This window comes from Entelurus aequoreus, linkage group LG07 (assembly GCF_033978785.1).
Source record: "Entelurus aequoreus isolate RoL-2023_Sb linkage group LG07, RoL_Eaeq_v1.1, whole genome shotgun sequence".
In the NCBI taxonomy this organism is placed as follows: Eukaryota; Metazoa; Chordata; class Actinopteri; order Syngnathiformes; family Syngnathidae; genus Entelurus; species Entelurus aequoreus.
In genome coordinates, this window is record NC_084737.1 from 48,754,599 (window position 1) to 48,771,417 (window position 16,819).

The 16,819-nt window shown below is 38.5% G+C and overlaps 1 protein-coding gene across 8 annotated transcripts in view; it reads right to left on the reverse strand.

Annotated features, from left to right (window-relative positions):
• cacna2d3a (calcium channel, voltage-dependent, alpha 2/delta subunit 3a) overlaps window positions 1-16,819 on the reverse strand; it is a 343,144-nt gene that overhangs the window by 147,413 nt on the left and 178,912 nt on the right. For all 8 annotated transcript variants that reach the window (XR_009826794.1, XM_062053832.1, XM_062053836.1 and 5 more), the window contains one exon: window positions 10,155-10,317. Coding sequence is in view for 7 of the 8 variants with exons in the window: in XM_062053832.1 (XP_061909816.1) it covers window positions 10,155-10,317 (163 nt within the window). In the remaining variant the exon portion in view is untranslated. The remainder of the gene's footprint in view (window positions 1-10,154; window positions 10,318-16,819) is intronic.

The following is a 16,819-nucleotide window of genomic DNA, read 5'->3' on the forward strand; positions in this document are numbered from 1 at the left end:
TCATCAGCTCCGCCAGTTGACCCAGCTGAGTGGCCTTCTTTCCTCTCAAAATGAGATCTGTGAGTTGTACCCAAATCTTTGGGTAGCTCTGCGGATAGCCTGCACTCTTCCTTTGACTGTTGCATCTGCAGAGTGGAGCTTTTCCAAGCTCAAATTAACAAAAAACTACTTGAGATCTTCCATGGCTCAAGAAAGACTGAGTGGACTGGCAGTGATTAGTATTAATAACAAAGTCGGCCATCAGATTTCTTACAGCGATGTCATAAATGACTTTGCCTCCAGAAAAGCCAGGAAGCACAGGTTTTAAGGAGTGGTTGGAGTGGTGTGGGTGGTGAAGAACAGAGGAACAAAACTGTGATGTGATGGTCAAATGTGTGAATTAAGGACCTTGATTTAAGGTAGTTTATTTTAATTATTTCCCCAAAAATTTTTTGCACATCGTCATGGACATTTACATAGTTTTAATATGTAGTAACTTTATATTTGTTTGTAAACCGTTATGTTACCTTGTTTCTGGTAACTCTGTTCATTAATATTATTTAAGTATTTGCTTGATATTTAATTGAATTATGTTGTTTTTTGTACAATTGAATTTGTTCCTTTTTATATATATTTAAGTGATTTTATTGTTGCACTTTATTGTTTTTCTTGCACTACGAATTATTTTTGCACATTGCTGTTTCAGGTTTTTGTTACTAAAAATAATAAAGTGAATCAGAATCAGCTTTATTGTCCAGTTATGTTTAACACACATGGAATTTAACTTCAGTAGACTGCGCTCTCTTTGTACAAAGTAAACATTAAATATGAACAATTAACTAAAAATATAAACTAGTAATTAAAGACTAATATGTACAAGACTGATGAGACAAGATGACACTTTTACTGTAAATACAAAGCTTTATCACTTGGACTGTTCAACCCCAGGCCACTCTTGTAGCTGAATGTTTTCTACATTTTAAGATTAGGAACCATATGTGGCACTCTGGACATCATTCGTTCATTCATTGGTATTATTTATGTTCTTAACTGGGCCACCCCCATATCTTTATAAATGACATGTCATTTGTAAAGACATGCCAGGCTGACAATAGGATAATGTAAATAACACTGCCAGAGCCGCAATGAGTTTATAGTAGGTGTGTGAATGATCAACAATCAATATTATTGGCAGAAATAGAGGGCCCCAAAATCAAATTTTGCTTAGGGCCCCATGGAGGCTTGGGCCGGCACTGTGTACAGCACTTGCTTCTATTGTGTCAAATACATTTGTACAATGTTTAAGTTTCTTACCTAACCCATTCCATAGTTTATTTCCATATACAGCTAAACTAAACGCATACAAATGTTTTCAGTTCTGTTTTTTGCAAAAATTGTATTTCACCTCTCTTGTTGTACAAAACCCACAATTAGTGAAGTTGGCACGTTGTGTAAATCGTAAATAAAAACAGAATACAATGATTTGAAAATTATTTTCAACTTATATTCAATTGAATAGACTGCAAAGACAAGATACTTAACGTTCAAACTGCTAAACGTTGTTATTTTTTGCAAATATTAGCTCATTTGGAATTTGATGCCTGCAACTTGTTTAAAAAAAGCTGGCACTAGTGGCAAAAAAGACTGAGAAAGTAGAGGAATGCTCATCAAACACTTATTTGGAACATCCAACAGGTGAACAGGCTAATTGGGAACAGGTGGGTGCCATGATTGGGTATAAAAGCAGCTTCCATGAAATGCTCAGTCATTCACAAACAAGGATGGGGTGAGGGTCAACACTTTGTGAACAAATGCGTGAGCAAATTGCAGAACAGTTTAAGAACAACATTTCTCAACGAGTTATTGCAAGGAATTTAGGGATTTCACCATCTATGGTCCGTAATATCATCAAAAGGTTCAGAGAACCTGGAGAAATCACTGCAAGGCCGAAAACCAACTTTGAATGCCCGTGAGCTTTGTTACCTCAGGCAGTACTGCATCAAAAAGCGACATCAGTGTGTAAAGGATATCACCACATAGACTCAGGAACACTTCAGAAAACCACTGTCAGTAACTACAGTTTGTCGCTACATCTGTAAGTGCAAGTTAAAACTCTACAATGCAAAGCGAAAGCCATTTATCAACAACACCCAGAAATGCTGCCAGCATTGCTGGGCCCGAGCTCATCTAAGATGGACTAATGCAAAGTGTAAAGTGTTCTGTGGTCTGACGAGTCCACATTTCAAAATGTTTTTGGAAATTGTGGACGTTGTGTCCTCCGGATCAAAGACATCGGGATTGTTATAGGTGCAAAGTTCAAAAGCCAGCATCTGTGATGGTATGGGGGTGTATTAGTGCCCAAGGCATGGATAACTTACACATCTGTGAAGGCACCATTAATGCTGAAAGGTACATACAGGTTTTGGAGCAACATATGTTGCCATCCAAGCGATTTCTTTTTCATGGTCACCCCTGCTTATTTCAGTAAAACAATGCCAAGCCACATTCTGCATGTGTTACAACAGCGTGGCTTTGTAGTAAAAGAGTGTGGGTACTAGACTGGCCTGCCTGTAGTCCAGACCTGTCTCCCATTGAAAATGTGTGGCACATTATGAAGCGTAAAATACGACAACGGAGAGCCGGACTGTTGAACAACTTAAGCTGTACATCAAGCAAGAATGGGAAATAATTCCACCTGAAAAGCTTCGAAAATTGGTCTCCTCAGTTCCCAAACGTTTACTGAGTGTTGTTAAAAGGAAAGGCCATGTAACACAGTGGTAAAAATGCCCCTGTGCCAACTTTTTTGCAATGTGTTGCTGCCATTAAATTCTAAGTTAATGATTATTTGCAGTTTCCCAGTTCGAACATTAAATATCTTGTCTTTGCAGTCTATTCAATTAATTATAAAATAAAAAAGATTTGAAAATCATTGTATTCTGTTTTTATTTATGGTTTACACAATGTGCCAACTTCACTGGTTTTGGGTTTTGTATTCTGGTAGCCTGTTGTTGTTTGCTTTGTACATTTGTGCTTTGGAAATGTACAAGCTCTGTACATTGCAGTGTTTTAGATTTAATGATATATTCTTCCCTATAGCCAGCCTTATGAACAGTGTTTGGAAAATTACTTTAACAAGTTATTATAATTACAGTGACGCATTACTTTTCCCCCAAAAAAGTAATTTGATTACTAATTGACTTATTCTTTAATATATGTAGTTACTTATTTGTCAAAAATATATAACATAAAGTAGCAAGAAAGACATCAATAATGAATAAAGCAAAATGGACTAAAAATCACTCCATATTCCCTACTGCTCGCTAGTGTCACTATATCGGAGTTGTTGTGTAGACATATGGGGAAATAAGTACAAAAGTACACTTATACACTAACAGTGTTACAAAAAGATTAGTAAGGTTAAAACAATATCGGATATCGAGAATATTTAAACCCCTTTACTTATTGAATCAAAAATATTGAAATTAAATTAATTGTTGCATTTGCAAACAGCTAAAATTATGTACAAAGCAAATTATAACCAGCTATCCAAAAATGTATGACAATTCTTCTCAACAAAAGAGGAGAAATATAACTTTAATGAAAAATCTAATTTAAAACAACTGTATGCATGTGCAACACTTAAGACCTTTAGTATATCAGTATGTGGAATTATATTTTGGAATGGATTAAGCAAGGAAGTCAAACATAGTACAAATAGGATCCTGTTCAAACACAAAGTGTTAAAGTACAAAGAAGAATTATCTTGATACACGTCTTGAACCCTATTTAAAAAAAAATATCATCTTTTTCATCTCATAGGTGAACCATCATTTTATGAGAATTTAAATTATTGTTAATTTATGTATGTAATAATTCATTTACTCATTGTATAATTATTTACTAATTTATTTATCCACTGTTGTGTTACAAATGGGTTAAAACTGTTTTGCTACAAAAAGGGGTAGACATAAATAAGCTCTGCTTCTTCCTACTTCTTTTCAGATATGCTGAAATTAAACAACTGGAAATATGTGATGTATTACTGTATATTGTAATTGTATGCATGTTTGCAATAAACGGACACCAATCACCCAACCAAAGTAATTAATGCGTTACTTTTTAAAAACATTGTTCCAGGGTGTACCCTGCCTTCCGCCCGAATGCAGCTGGGATAGGCTCCAGCACCCCCCGCGACCCCAAAAGAGACAAGCGGTAGAAAATAGATGGATGGATATATCTGGTATATGCATTTGAGAGATGTTTCATGAGAGAAGAGTACGTGAGTCTGTGCCTTTAAAAGGCGGTGCCTGTTTGTTGAGTGAAGCGTGACGTCAGAGAGTACGCTCTTTTTGGCCTTTTTCGCTCAGCATGAGAGACAAGCGGTAGAAAATGGATGGATGGAAGGATGGTGGTCTGCAAACTGGAAGGAGCTTGTTAACTGCAGCGCATGTGGAATGTTTTTTTGTTTTTTTTTTACTGAAAGTTAAAGGTGCTGAACAGTAAAAAAAAATGTCAAGCAAAAAATATAACAAAAACACCACTAGCTAACTTATGTTACCTTTAGTGGTTTAACAGAACACAAATGTTTGACAGTTGTCTATATTTTTCACAACTACTGCATTTTTACCGGCCCGAATAAATGTATTTATGTTTAAAGTGGTCACTCACCCGGTCTCGTCAACACGTACGCGCGGGGAGCGCGTGCACACAAACAAAAGCAGTCCAAGAGAAGCAACAAACAATTTGCAGTCATGTTGTTGTTATGGTAGAATATACTGCTGTCGTTATACAATATGTATAATGACAGCTAACACTAACTGTCCGAAGCTAACAACACCTAAAGCTAATGCGCGTACATGTGTTACGTATGTACGTAATTATGTCATTACGTACGAGAAGCCGTAAGAGGCCAGGATATACTGTGTAAAATACATTAGAAAGTTGGCGCCCTCTCGGCATCTGTGTAAATGTTGCCAACAGGCCCTTTAATAGAGTGTTTCAATGTGTGTCAATGGCCGTGTCTCTCTTTGTCCACAAAACGGTGTATTGTAGGATTATTATTGATACTGATTGTCAGTTTGTTAAATATTCATTATTGCCCCGTAGTAGTAGTATTGCACGTGCATGAGTGTGCTTGCGGTGGCTGCCACTTGCACTAGTAAATATTTACTTCCTAAAGTGAACTTGCTGGGATTCTAAAGCTGTCTTATCCGCATCAAAAGTAGCGTGCCACTTTACTTGCAACGTTTCGGGAACGATATTGTAACCTACATAAAATTAATTAATTAGATTACTCGCTACCATAAAAATCAATGGAACGCCGTTTTCCCGAACACTGTTTATGAATTCTTGCCACTTTATATCGTATGTACTTAAAACGTGTTCTCAGCTCATATTATTATCTACAAAACCCAAAACCAGTGAAGTTGGCATGTTGTGTAATTCGTAAATAAAATCAGAATACACTGATTTTCAAATCATTTGCAACTTATATTCAATTGAATAGACTGCAAAGGCAAGATATTTATCGTTCAAACTGAGAAACGTAATTTTTTTTTTTCCAAAAAATCATTAACTTAGATTTTAATGGCAGCAACACGTTGCAAAACAGTTGGCACAGGGGCATTTTTACCACTGTGTTACATGGCCTTTCCTTTTAACAACACAGTAAAAGTTTGGGAACTGAGGAGACCAATTTTTGAAGCTTTTCAGGTGGAATTATTTCCCATTCTTGCTTGATGTACAGCTTAAGATGTTCAACAGTCCAGAGTCTCCGTTGTCATATTTTACGCTTCATAATGCACCACACATTTTCAATGGGAGACAGGTCTGGACTACAGGCAGGCCAGTCTACTACCCGCACTCTTTTAGTACGAAGCCATGCTGTTGTAACACGTGGCTTGGCATTGTCTTGCTGAAATAAGCAGGGGCGTCCATGATAACGTTGTTCAGATGGCAACATATGTTGCTCCAAAACCTGTATGTACCTTTCAGCATTAATGGTGCCTTCACAGATGTGTAAGTTACCCATGCCTTGGGCACTAATACACCCCCATACCATCACAGATGTTGGCTTTTGAACTTTGCCTCTATAACAATCAAGATGGTTATTTTCCTCTTTGTTCCATGACGTCCACAGTTTCCAAAACCAATTTGAAATGTGGACTTGTCAGACCACAGAACACTTTTACACTTTGCACCAGTCCATCTTAGATGAGCTTGGGCCCAGCGAAGCCGGTGGCGTATCTGGGTGTTGTTGATAAATGGTTTTCGCTTTGCATAGTAGAGTTTTAACTTGCACTTACAGATGTAGCGACAAACTGTAGTTACTGACAGTGTTTTTCTGAAGTGTTACTGAGCCCATGTGATGATATCCTTTACACACTGATGTCGGTTTTTGATGCAGTACCGCCTGAGGGATCGAAGGTCACAAGCTTAGCCGCTCACGTGCAGTGATTTTTCCAGAATCTCTGAACCTTTTGATGATATTACGGACCGTAGATGGTGAAATCCCTAAATTCCTTGCAATAATTTGTTGAGAAATGTTGTTCTTAAACTGACAATTTGCTCACGCATTTGTTCACAAAGTGGTGACTCTCGCCCCATCCTTGTTTGTGAATGACTGAGCATTTCATGGAAGCTGCTTTTATACCCAATCATGGCACCCACCTGTTCCCAATTAGCCTGTTTACCTGTTGGATGTTCCAAAGAAGTGTTTGATGAGCATTCCTCAACTTTCTCAGTCTGTTTTGCAAAGTGTGCCAGCTTTTTTGAAACATGTTGCAGGCATCAAATTCCAAATGAACTAATATTTGCAAAAAATAACAAAGTTTTCCAGTTCCAATGTTAAGTATCTTGTCTTTGCTGTCTATTCAATTGAATATAAGTTGAAAAGGATTTGCAAATCATTGTATTCTATTTGTATTTACGATTTACACAACGTGCCAACTTCACTGGTTTTGGGTTTTGTGTATACAGTAATATCTATCACTCCTACAATTGTGTTTTATTCCTCCATAACAATATCTACAATAGAGGTCTTCAACAGGGCTCCGCAGAGGTGCTGCAGGGGCGTTTAATCGATCTTTTTATAGCCCCCTGCAATTTTTCCACAATTGTAAATGTTTTTATATACACTTTAACATTGATCCAACACGCTGTGGTGTAGTTTAGAAATGGCAGTGGCATGGTCACCCTACAAACACGAATAACTAATTATATGATTATATTCATGTTAACATTTAAGATAGCTAGTGATTAACACGCCAGTTTCCAGCGAGCGATTAGCACTATAATTGCCAGCTGGCTATTAGTAGCAATATACTGTTTTATATTAATATCTTAGTATTGCACAATAACAAAGTACCTTTCGGATCAATTTAGTTTAAAACACAATCCTAATTCAATACAGAATATACAGGTGGTTGGGGCTCCAGCTCTCCTTCAATTTGGGGGTCCTTGGCCTGGAATTAATTGAAGACCCCGATCTACATCATCTATTTGTATTTGTGTTTGAGTATCTATTTTTCATATTTCCAAGTAACATTTTATTAGTTTTACATAAATGGGAACTGCACTTGTTTTGGAATGTTGCCTGTCGTTGACAATACTTATGAGAGACAAGAACACACGTCTTTTTCTTTTTACGATTTTAAAGTTTATGAAAAAAATGCTTGAAAGATGGGGCTAATGGGAGTCACCGTCATTGCATTCAAAACCCTCTAAAACAATTTCAAAACCCTCCTTCAACGTTTAATGTACACAATGCGAGTCTATATATAATGTAGTAACAGGCACGTTCATAACAATATGTAATATGTTCAATATTTACTGTATTTTGATCATTTCTTCCACACATTGATTTCTGTTTCCATAGCAGCGCACGTCTGACTTTTGGCAACATGTGTGTTCTAATCATGGCAGACTTGGTAACAGACAAGAAAAAGAACTATTTTTAGTCAAATGAGGATTTACATTTACTTTTGAAGCTAAATATACTGCTGCTTATAGAAGCGAGCACGAAGGAAGAATGACACGTTGGAGTAGACAGAAGCCGGGAGAGGGGGATGAAAGTGATGTTGACACTATAATATGGAACATGTACCCAAGCTATTTTGACATAAATTGATTTCTTACCCAAAACCAGCAGGAAACGTCCCTGGCCAGCTCGACCAGACGAGCAACTGTCTATCCAGTGAGTCACTTTAATATCGATCATGATACACGTTATGCGTGTTAATACAACTACAGCACATACACTATTTGGCTAACTGTGTACAAACAAAACATGAAACGTGGGCTAATACTTTACAGATACTGTAATAAGATTGTTCATGTTTTTCAATGAGTACAAATTGGTGTCGTATTGCAGTGTTGTGCATTACAAACTCAATAGTGTTTCGTGTTATTGTAGAAGCTAGCTTATCTCTTGCCGTAGTTAGCTATTTACGGCTAATACCGAAGCATGCCCATGTGATAGTATGCTAGAAAAAGAGTTCCTCAGTGTTTGCTCTTACAATAACAATGTCGCTACAGCTTGGTTATTATACAGGTTACCGAACGTAAATGAAGTATTGTTGACGGTTTTTTAAGCATTTTTAAATTGATATAGAGGTATAATTTATTGCTTCCATTTGCTGCATTGCTAGCCACCGAGAACGAGCCTAATTGTACAAGTTATAAAGCAAAAAAACCAAAACGTTTGTCTTCTTGTCTCTCACAATGATTGTGAACGATACGCAAAATGTTATTAAATCATATTTTACTCGGCTCAATTCCACCATGACTTTATTCATTATTTCCTGTGTATTTTCCTCTTAGCATAATGCAGTAGTGTCTTCTACCAATAGTATTAGCTGTATAGGTGATAGCTGTTGGTAATAATGAAGCTGTAGGTTATATAGCAAGTATATTCATCTATATAAAAAAATAATTAAAAAAAAACTAGCGAGGATGTGGACACTGTAGACATATCAAGTGCAGACAGAAAAGTAGATAAGACGTTCTTCATCATTTCCTATGTTGTCATCGTTGTTGTGCTGTCATTAACCATACCAATAAGCTATGAATGAATTAGTCTTTTGGAAGCAAGCTTGATACGCGACACATTCAGGGATTGGAGAGCAGACCTATTTGGAGTTTAACAATTTGCAGTTTGGATAGCCATTCATGATTAATCTTGTTTGAATTTGAACAGGGACCACCATAACCACATGCATAGACAGGTTTGAACAAATACATATAGAAAATGCCTTAACGTAATCTTGTTTTACTATTTTTTCGCCCTTGTTTTTCATACTCATGGAAGTGTACTGTATAGTTTTCTTTCTTCTTACCTCATACACAAGTAAAATGATTTGTATTTTTTTTTTCCTTACCAAAATAGTTACAATCTCTAATTGAAGACACGCTGTCAAAACGTCAACAAATAGGTGCTTGAATGAAACACAAGCCTCTTACTCTTTTTTTTTTCTTCTTGCACGGGCAAGATGTCGCCCACCAAACAAGCTCCTGCAGTCACAGCAAATACATCACCATTCTTGCTACCAGTGAACAACGCCTGAGGATTTAAAATGTCTCCAAGCTCTCTCCCTCCCTCACTTCTATTCATTTGCCAGTGAATCAAATGAAGATTACGCTTCCTCTCCTTGCATTACCCTGCCAGTCTCGCTCTCGTAGCATTTTCATTCAGTTCCTTTCCATTTCATTCAATCTCATTCTGTCGGTCTTTTTTCCTCTATCACTTTGCAGTAATTAAACTGTTGCTTGGGTCTTCCATCAGTCTGACTTAACCTACTTTCTTTCTAATTCTTGCCCTCTCTTAATATAATTTATTCGTAGCTGATTTAAGCCCATGTTACATTGGGTCTGTCCACTGAACACTGTTCCAGGCCTTGTTTGACTGAGTGAAAGGTGAATTAGACAACCATTTGATGTTCTTAAACCACTAATTAAGTTGGTCTGTGACAAGTATAGTCCAAAGTGTTACACTTGATAAAGTCAAACTGGAAACACAGGCACACAGCTTTCTGAAAACCAGCATCATTACATGAGTGACTGCACAAATTATTTTTCTGTGCAGCAAATATTGTAAACATTACAGTTGAAAAAAGGCACATATCTCTCTATAAACATAGTGTGGAGAAAATGGTTGCAAACGGTGGTTGGGAGCATACCCTTGTTGTACATGTTCGTGGGCACCTGGACAACGCTGAGGCTGAGATTGACTGACAAGTTGTTAAAGTGGTCATTGGGTTGTAGGATGAAGTCTCCTCCCAGGTCAACATTGTTCCCCAGGTCATCCACTTCATTGATCAGCACTGCATTGAAGTATTCATACTGGGGGGAGAGCGAGACAAAAAGTAGGGTATCGTCATCAAATGCAATAATTGAAAACATGCCTCCTGTCCAATATGTCACACCCGGTATCATTGAACAAGATTTCCCAGTCACAGAAATGCTGAGTCAGAATAGTTTACCTACTGATGTAATCTGAATCATTCTGGACATGCGAGATGTTAATGTGGAAAAATGCTAAGTCAACACAACTTCTCTTTTGCCTTTCTGCACATGCTCTCCCTATCAACATGCTGCGTGTGGTGCCCTGTTTTTTTGCTGTGTTTTTAGTTCTCCGCATACTGGAAAGACTTAATAAATTATCGAGCAAGATAAATATAGAGCACATGGCTCCCTGCACCCCTCAGGCTGTGAAGTCTATGATACTTCCAGTGGCTGCGAGGGAGAACACAACATAAGAGTTTAGAAATATATTTTACAATAAATGCAACACAATCCATGCATATGACTTTGTTTTGATGGATTTGACCCAAACATACACAAAAAAGGAAAATATGTAAGAAGACCTTCTTTAAGTCCAAATCCCATTTTTTAATGACTTGTGCCACCACTCATTTCATCTTGTGAAATTCAGTCAGGAAAAGCTATTGAAGAGAGAAGTTTATGGATCATTGATAACTCATTAGTGCAGTGCAGCCATTATTGCTAGACTGACCTATAAAGCTGTCTGTGTTCAAGACAGGAGAAAAGTGAGTGTTCTAATTTTAAACTCATTTTAAATCACATCAGTTAAATCAGAATTAGGTTTGCATTTTATATGTTGTTTGAATCCAAATGATTTATCTCTCTGTCTTTTCTTCTAAGGATGCACATGATTTGCTGGTGTGGTTTTCTTTTTCCCCGACTCAGGGAATAATACTGTTCTCTGGTGTCATTGTTACAGTAATGCGGCTCTAGATGTGACAACATGATTGAAGGTTGTTTTCTTGGGCTGAAAATAATACAAACAGTTTTAAATTCTGAACATATTTTTTCTCTCTGTGAAATAGTTCACCATAGAACACCAACACCACATGTGCACTCTGGTACTTTTTTGGCACCGACAGAAACCAGCCGATACTACTGGGCACAGATTCACGTAAGATCCAGCATTGCCATGTTTTGGTGCCTGGGTTGCGCATGACGTCGCACGTCTGTCTGAATTAGCACTTAGGAGTGGCGAGTACTTGCTAGCACTTGAGAGGAAAACAGGCGATTTTGAAGCAGACATGCTCTTTGTAATCTTGCAACGCATCAATGTTTCATGACAAAAACCCAACCATGCCAAATAGAAAACACTGTAAAGTGTGGCTTGTCTTTCCCAAACGCAATGCCGATGCAGATTACACTCGCAAAAATCAAGGCAAGTGGCGAATGCTTCCAATTTGAGGAAGCACCTGGTTAAACACAGGATTTGAAGAGTGCAGCCAAGTTAGATGTATGGCTGTAACTCCTGCGTTTGGCAACTCTGCTGCAGCCAACAACACGGGGGAAGAAATGGCGTTAACATTTGAGAATCAAAAATGTTATTGTTTATTAAGTATGTCATAGTCAGTTCCATATCATACATGTTGTACATAATATGCATACATATCTCCAGTCGTGTGCTCAATGGCAATATTATTATTTCACAAAAAAAGAAAAGAAAATTAAATTTAAAAAAGTAAAAAAAAATCAATTAAACATATCTCAAAAGGGTACTGAGAAGAAATATACACATTTTTAACCCCCCCCCCCCCCATTTTTTTATATAGTTAACATTAACTAATATCCAGTTTCCTCTGAACCACATTTTATCACACACTGCTAAAACTGAAATCTAAGTAAGATTAAATATCTCAAATAAGGGTGATATTTGCTTATTTCTGTCTGATAAGATATTTATTCTCACTAAGCAGATTTTATGTTAAAGTCTTTTACTTGTTTTAAGGGTTTTGGTCCTAAATTATCTCAGTAAGATATTATAGCTTGTTGCTGAGATGTTATGACCTATATTGAGTAAAACATGCTTGAAACTAGAATATCAACGGTTGCAAAGCTGTGTCATCAACACTCCCAAGTATAAATCTGCTTTTTTAAAGTAATATTTTTTTACTTCAAGCATGAAAAAAAAAATCATGACTTTGACACAATTGTGTCTCATATTAAAACAGATGACAGCCAAATGGACTTTGCTGTTTTATTTTCAATGAAACAATACAAAATACGTACTCATATAGTAGTACAGTTGTTATTAGAGAGAATATACTTATTTTAAGGTATTTTTGGGTTCATTCAAGTCAAGTCAAGTCAACTTTATTTATATAGCACGTTTTCAACAACTTTTAAATTGAACCAAAGTGCTTTACAGGTTAAAAAAGCATAGAACAAAAAAAAACTAAGCAAAACAAAAAACAAACAAAGAACATAAACAATGAATGTGCTAAACAGGATAGTGCAAATGCAATACGGTAAAAGGGGTCGAATAAAAAGTAAAAAATATTTGCAGGATAAAAATAATAATAATAAAAGTGCTACAAATTGAAAAATACAACTAAAGCGAAGGGATGGGAAGGGGGGGGGCTAGAAATGGTGGCCTAGTGGGCGGACTCAGCTCGGGTCGAAGGCCAGCGAGAAGAGGTAGGTCTTAAGGAGGGTTTTGAAGACCCCCAGGCTCTGGGCTGACCTAATGTGGAGGGGAAGGCTGTTCCAGAGCTTAGGGGCGGCAGCGTTAGCTAATTTTACTTGTTTTGGAAAGTCTTGACAAGCCAAATTTTCTTGTTCTATTGGCAGATAATTATGCTTAGTTCAAATAAAATACCCTTAATTTTATTTTATTTTTTCTTGTTTTTGAACATTGACTTTTTGCAGTGCATTCATCTGGATCCACATAACTCGATTTGCCCAGAACAATGTGCTTACAATTACCTCAATATATCATAAAGTACATTCATACTCACATTCAAAACAAGCCGAGACCTCATTATATCGAACCAAAATACTAGATTTGTACAATTTCTTAAAATGCTCAATGCTTGAACAGTGTTTGAGCACATCGCTGTTCCATATTTTCACCCCACAGACTCAGACACAAAAACTTTTCCTTGGGGTAAGTGCTAAAGCGTGTTTATATTTTGCCGTTCCTCTGAGGTTATACTCCACATCTCTTTCTGTAAATACACTTTGAATATTTGCAGGCAATTGATAACTTCTTGCTTTAAACATGATAAGCCCTGTCAAATAGTCTACTAAATCAGGAAATTTATCACTGGCACTCATCGAGGGCGGACGCTCCCCTTTCCTCTCCCTTATCTCTCCTGCTTGCTTCTTTGTCTTGTCTTGTCTTAACTTTCTTGTTGCCTCTTTTTGCACTGCTCTCCATATCTAAACATTGGAACTATTTAACTGGCCTCAACGAAATTGACAAGATTTGGGTTTGGGGGAACCTGCTTGTCGTGACGGAGCGGTTGTTGCTGGACACACGGCGGACCCTTGGGAGAAGTAGTGCCGCGTGCCTGGCGACCCGTTCAGTCGAGGACGTGAAGATATCCACCTATTCGGAATTATGACAACAGGACATCTGCTGATTGGAATAAGCGTTGCTCTGGTTTGTTGACAAATTGGAAGTTGCTGGCAGTCTTCAGAGTACCCCAAAGCTGCCACAAATGATTGGAGGATGCGGGAAGAACTGTGGACACTCTTGTGATTTGGATAACATCGGACTGTCTGCCCCGCAGGATGAATTTTGAGGACCAGTCATAGACAATTTAGAGTGAAAAGCAAATTTTATTTTCACTCGCATACAAAACATTCTAACTTGGATTGTTTCCCTGGCTTCGAGACTCTCCCAAAGGACAGTGCAGCTAAGACACAACAAACTCCCCTCTTGTCTCTCATGGACACACATCTGTTGTTGTTGACTTTGGACTGACTAGCGACTGCACGACACCAAGGCCGCGGAACAAACACGCGGCAGGCTTACACACACACATGCATCCACAAAAAATTTACGCCACACACACATACCCCACCCCCCATCCAATGCCCTTGACGCGAATCCCTTAGGGGTGATGGACGGCTGGGGAGCACCTGAAGAGCTCACTCACTCCCCTCTGTTGCTAGTCTCGAGATGTACGTATGTTGTAATATGTATATGTGCTTTGCTATAGAGGTTTTTTCCCATTCCAGACTGGGCCCCCTCAGGAGTCCAGTCTAGATTGCATTTTTTTACTCATCCTTCCCCAGCGTTTACCTTTTTCCCATCTTTTACGGGGCGCCTTGTGGCGACCCATCACCGTTCCTGTTCTGTAACCCTGTACACTGTTTGTTTGTCTAATCTTGAACGGGTTTGTGCTGAAAACTAAGTTTTGTTGTACTTGTGCAATGACAATAAAGACCTACCTACCTTTAACAGTTTTGACCTTAAAAATAAGCTATTTGTGTGCTCCTTGAGCCTCACAATAACAGACAATAACAGCGACATCATCCTCCTCTACGTTTGCTCCAGGTAAAAAGCCTACAGTATAAGAATATGTTCGCTTTGCATTGTAACTATTAATAGTTATCATAATCAGCTCAGTTCCTCGTACTGTACTGTAGTTTTGGTAAGTTTTTGCTTGACTTTCATTTGTAGTTTAATACTTTTGAAAAAAGAAAGGTCTTTATTTTACTTCATCCTCTTTTGCTTATTTGTTTTTAACTTAATTGCTTCCATGGACCCTGATCATGGAGCTGGGTATTATTTTGTGCAATACTAAGAAAACAACACTGCATTGTTTGTGTTTTTATGTTGAAGAAATTTGCAAAACAATGGCAAACAAGTTACTATACAAATAACTGGATATTGTTTTGATAAATGTATTGATCGATCGGTAAAGATAAATACAAATGTTACATTTAAACATTTTAAGATTTCATTATTACACAAATACACATTTTTTTCCACATGTACACACACAAAAGTACCAAAACTTGGTACCGTTGAGTACCGGTATCGATTTAAATGTGAAAGGTACCCATCCCTATTTGCCAGAAATGTTTTGTAATATTATTCTGTGAAATTTGCACCTAAAGAAATGCGAGTACATCAGTTGAGGAATATGTGTAAATTATGTTATAAGAAGTTGTGGTTGAGTCCTCAATTACAAAATGATTAGCAGGCTGAATATTACATTTGATCAATTAATAGGGAAGGTTCAAACATCGCGATGCAGAAATATAAAGACCATTAACTTGTACAACATGTAATGTACAGAATATCAGAAGCATTTATTCGTGTAGAAATATCTCAGATTACAGCTGGGATAGGCTCCAGCCCCCCCGCGACTTCAAAAGTGACAAGCGATAGAAAATAGATAGATGGATATTACCAAACATCTTCGACAATCAAAGCACTGTAGCGGTTGATTTAAGGACATAATTCACTACACCTGTTATTTGACTTTGTCATCATCATTCACCGTACTGTTCTATTGTGTACATGACAATGTTGTTCTTTGTGTGCAGTTAAGAGCGAGTAATTCGGTGCGGCCCCTTTAAGTGGCCGTCAGTAGATTCTCACAAAGGTGGGGGTTTGTTGTTCCCGTGATATTTGAGTGTTTGTGATGAAAGCGTTCATTCTTGCTTGTGCTTTGATAAATAAACGACGCACACGTTTTTGTGTGTCAACTTCACGTCAAGTTGTTTATCTTTCACGCTACGAGCACAACACTGGTGACCCCGACGCTTCACTGAACGGATTCAGTGATTCTTATCGACCATGACGGCGAATGCGGTTTCTCTAAAGCTGCCCGAGTTCTGGGAAACTTCCGCGACCGCATGGTTTGCCCAGGCGGAGGCACAGTTTGCCCTGCGTGGTATCACCGAGGACGACACTAAGTTTTATTATGTCGTGTCCTCCCTCGGCAGCGCGACGGCGACCAAAGTGGTTAACGCCATTACGCACCCACCGGAGAGGAACAAGTACCGCACGTTGGAGGCTCACCTCTTACAGACATTTCATCTTTCCGACGCGGAGCGAGCTCACCGCCTTTTTTCGTTGCAGGGGCTTGGCGATTGCAAGCCCTCTGAACTAATGAACAACATGCTAGGACTCTTAGGTGAGCACAGACCTGGATTCTTCTTCGTGCAGTATTTCCTGAGACTCCTGCCTACTCAGGTGCGGGCTGCTTTAGCCAACACCACCATTTTGGACTGCCGCGAACTAGCTGCTGAAGCTGATACGTTTTTTTTAGCTTCCCAACTGGCCTATGTGGCTGCATTCCTTCCGGCTGAGACAGAAAGACCCATGGCAGATTCTTCCACTCTCGCTGCTGCTGCTGCTGCGCCCCCCAAGCGGCAACCGGATTCTGGACTATGTTTTTTCCACGCAAAGTTCGGGACCAAAGCTAGGCGGTGCCGTCCCCCGTGCAGTTTTCGTGGACCACCGCCGGGAAACGCCGGGGCCGGCGCTCAGCAGTGTCCATGAGCGTCGGCAGTACTGGCAGGCTGCTCTTCATCCAGGACTCCCTCTCTGGACGACGGTTCC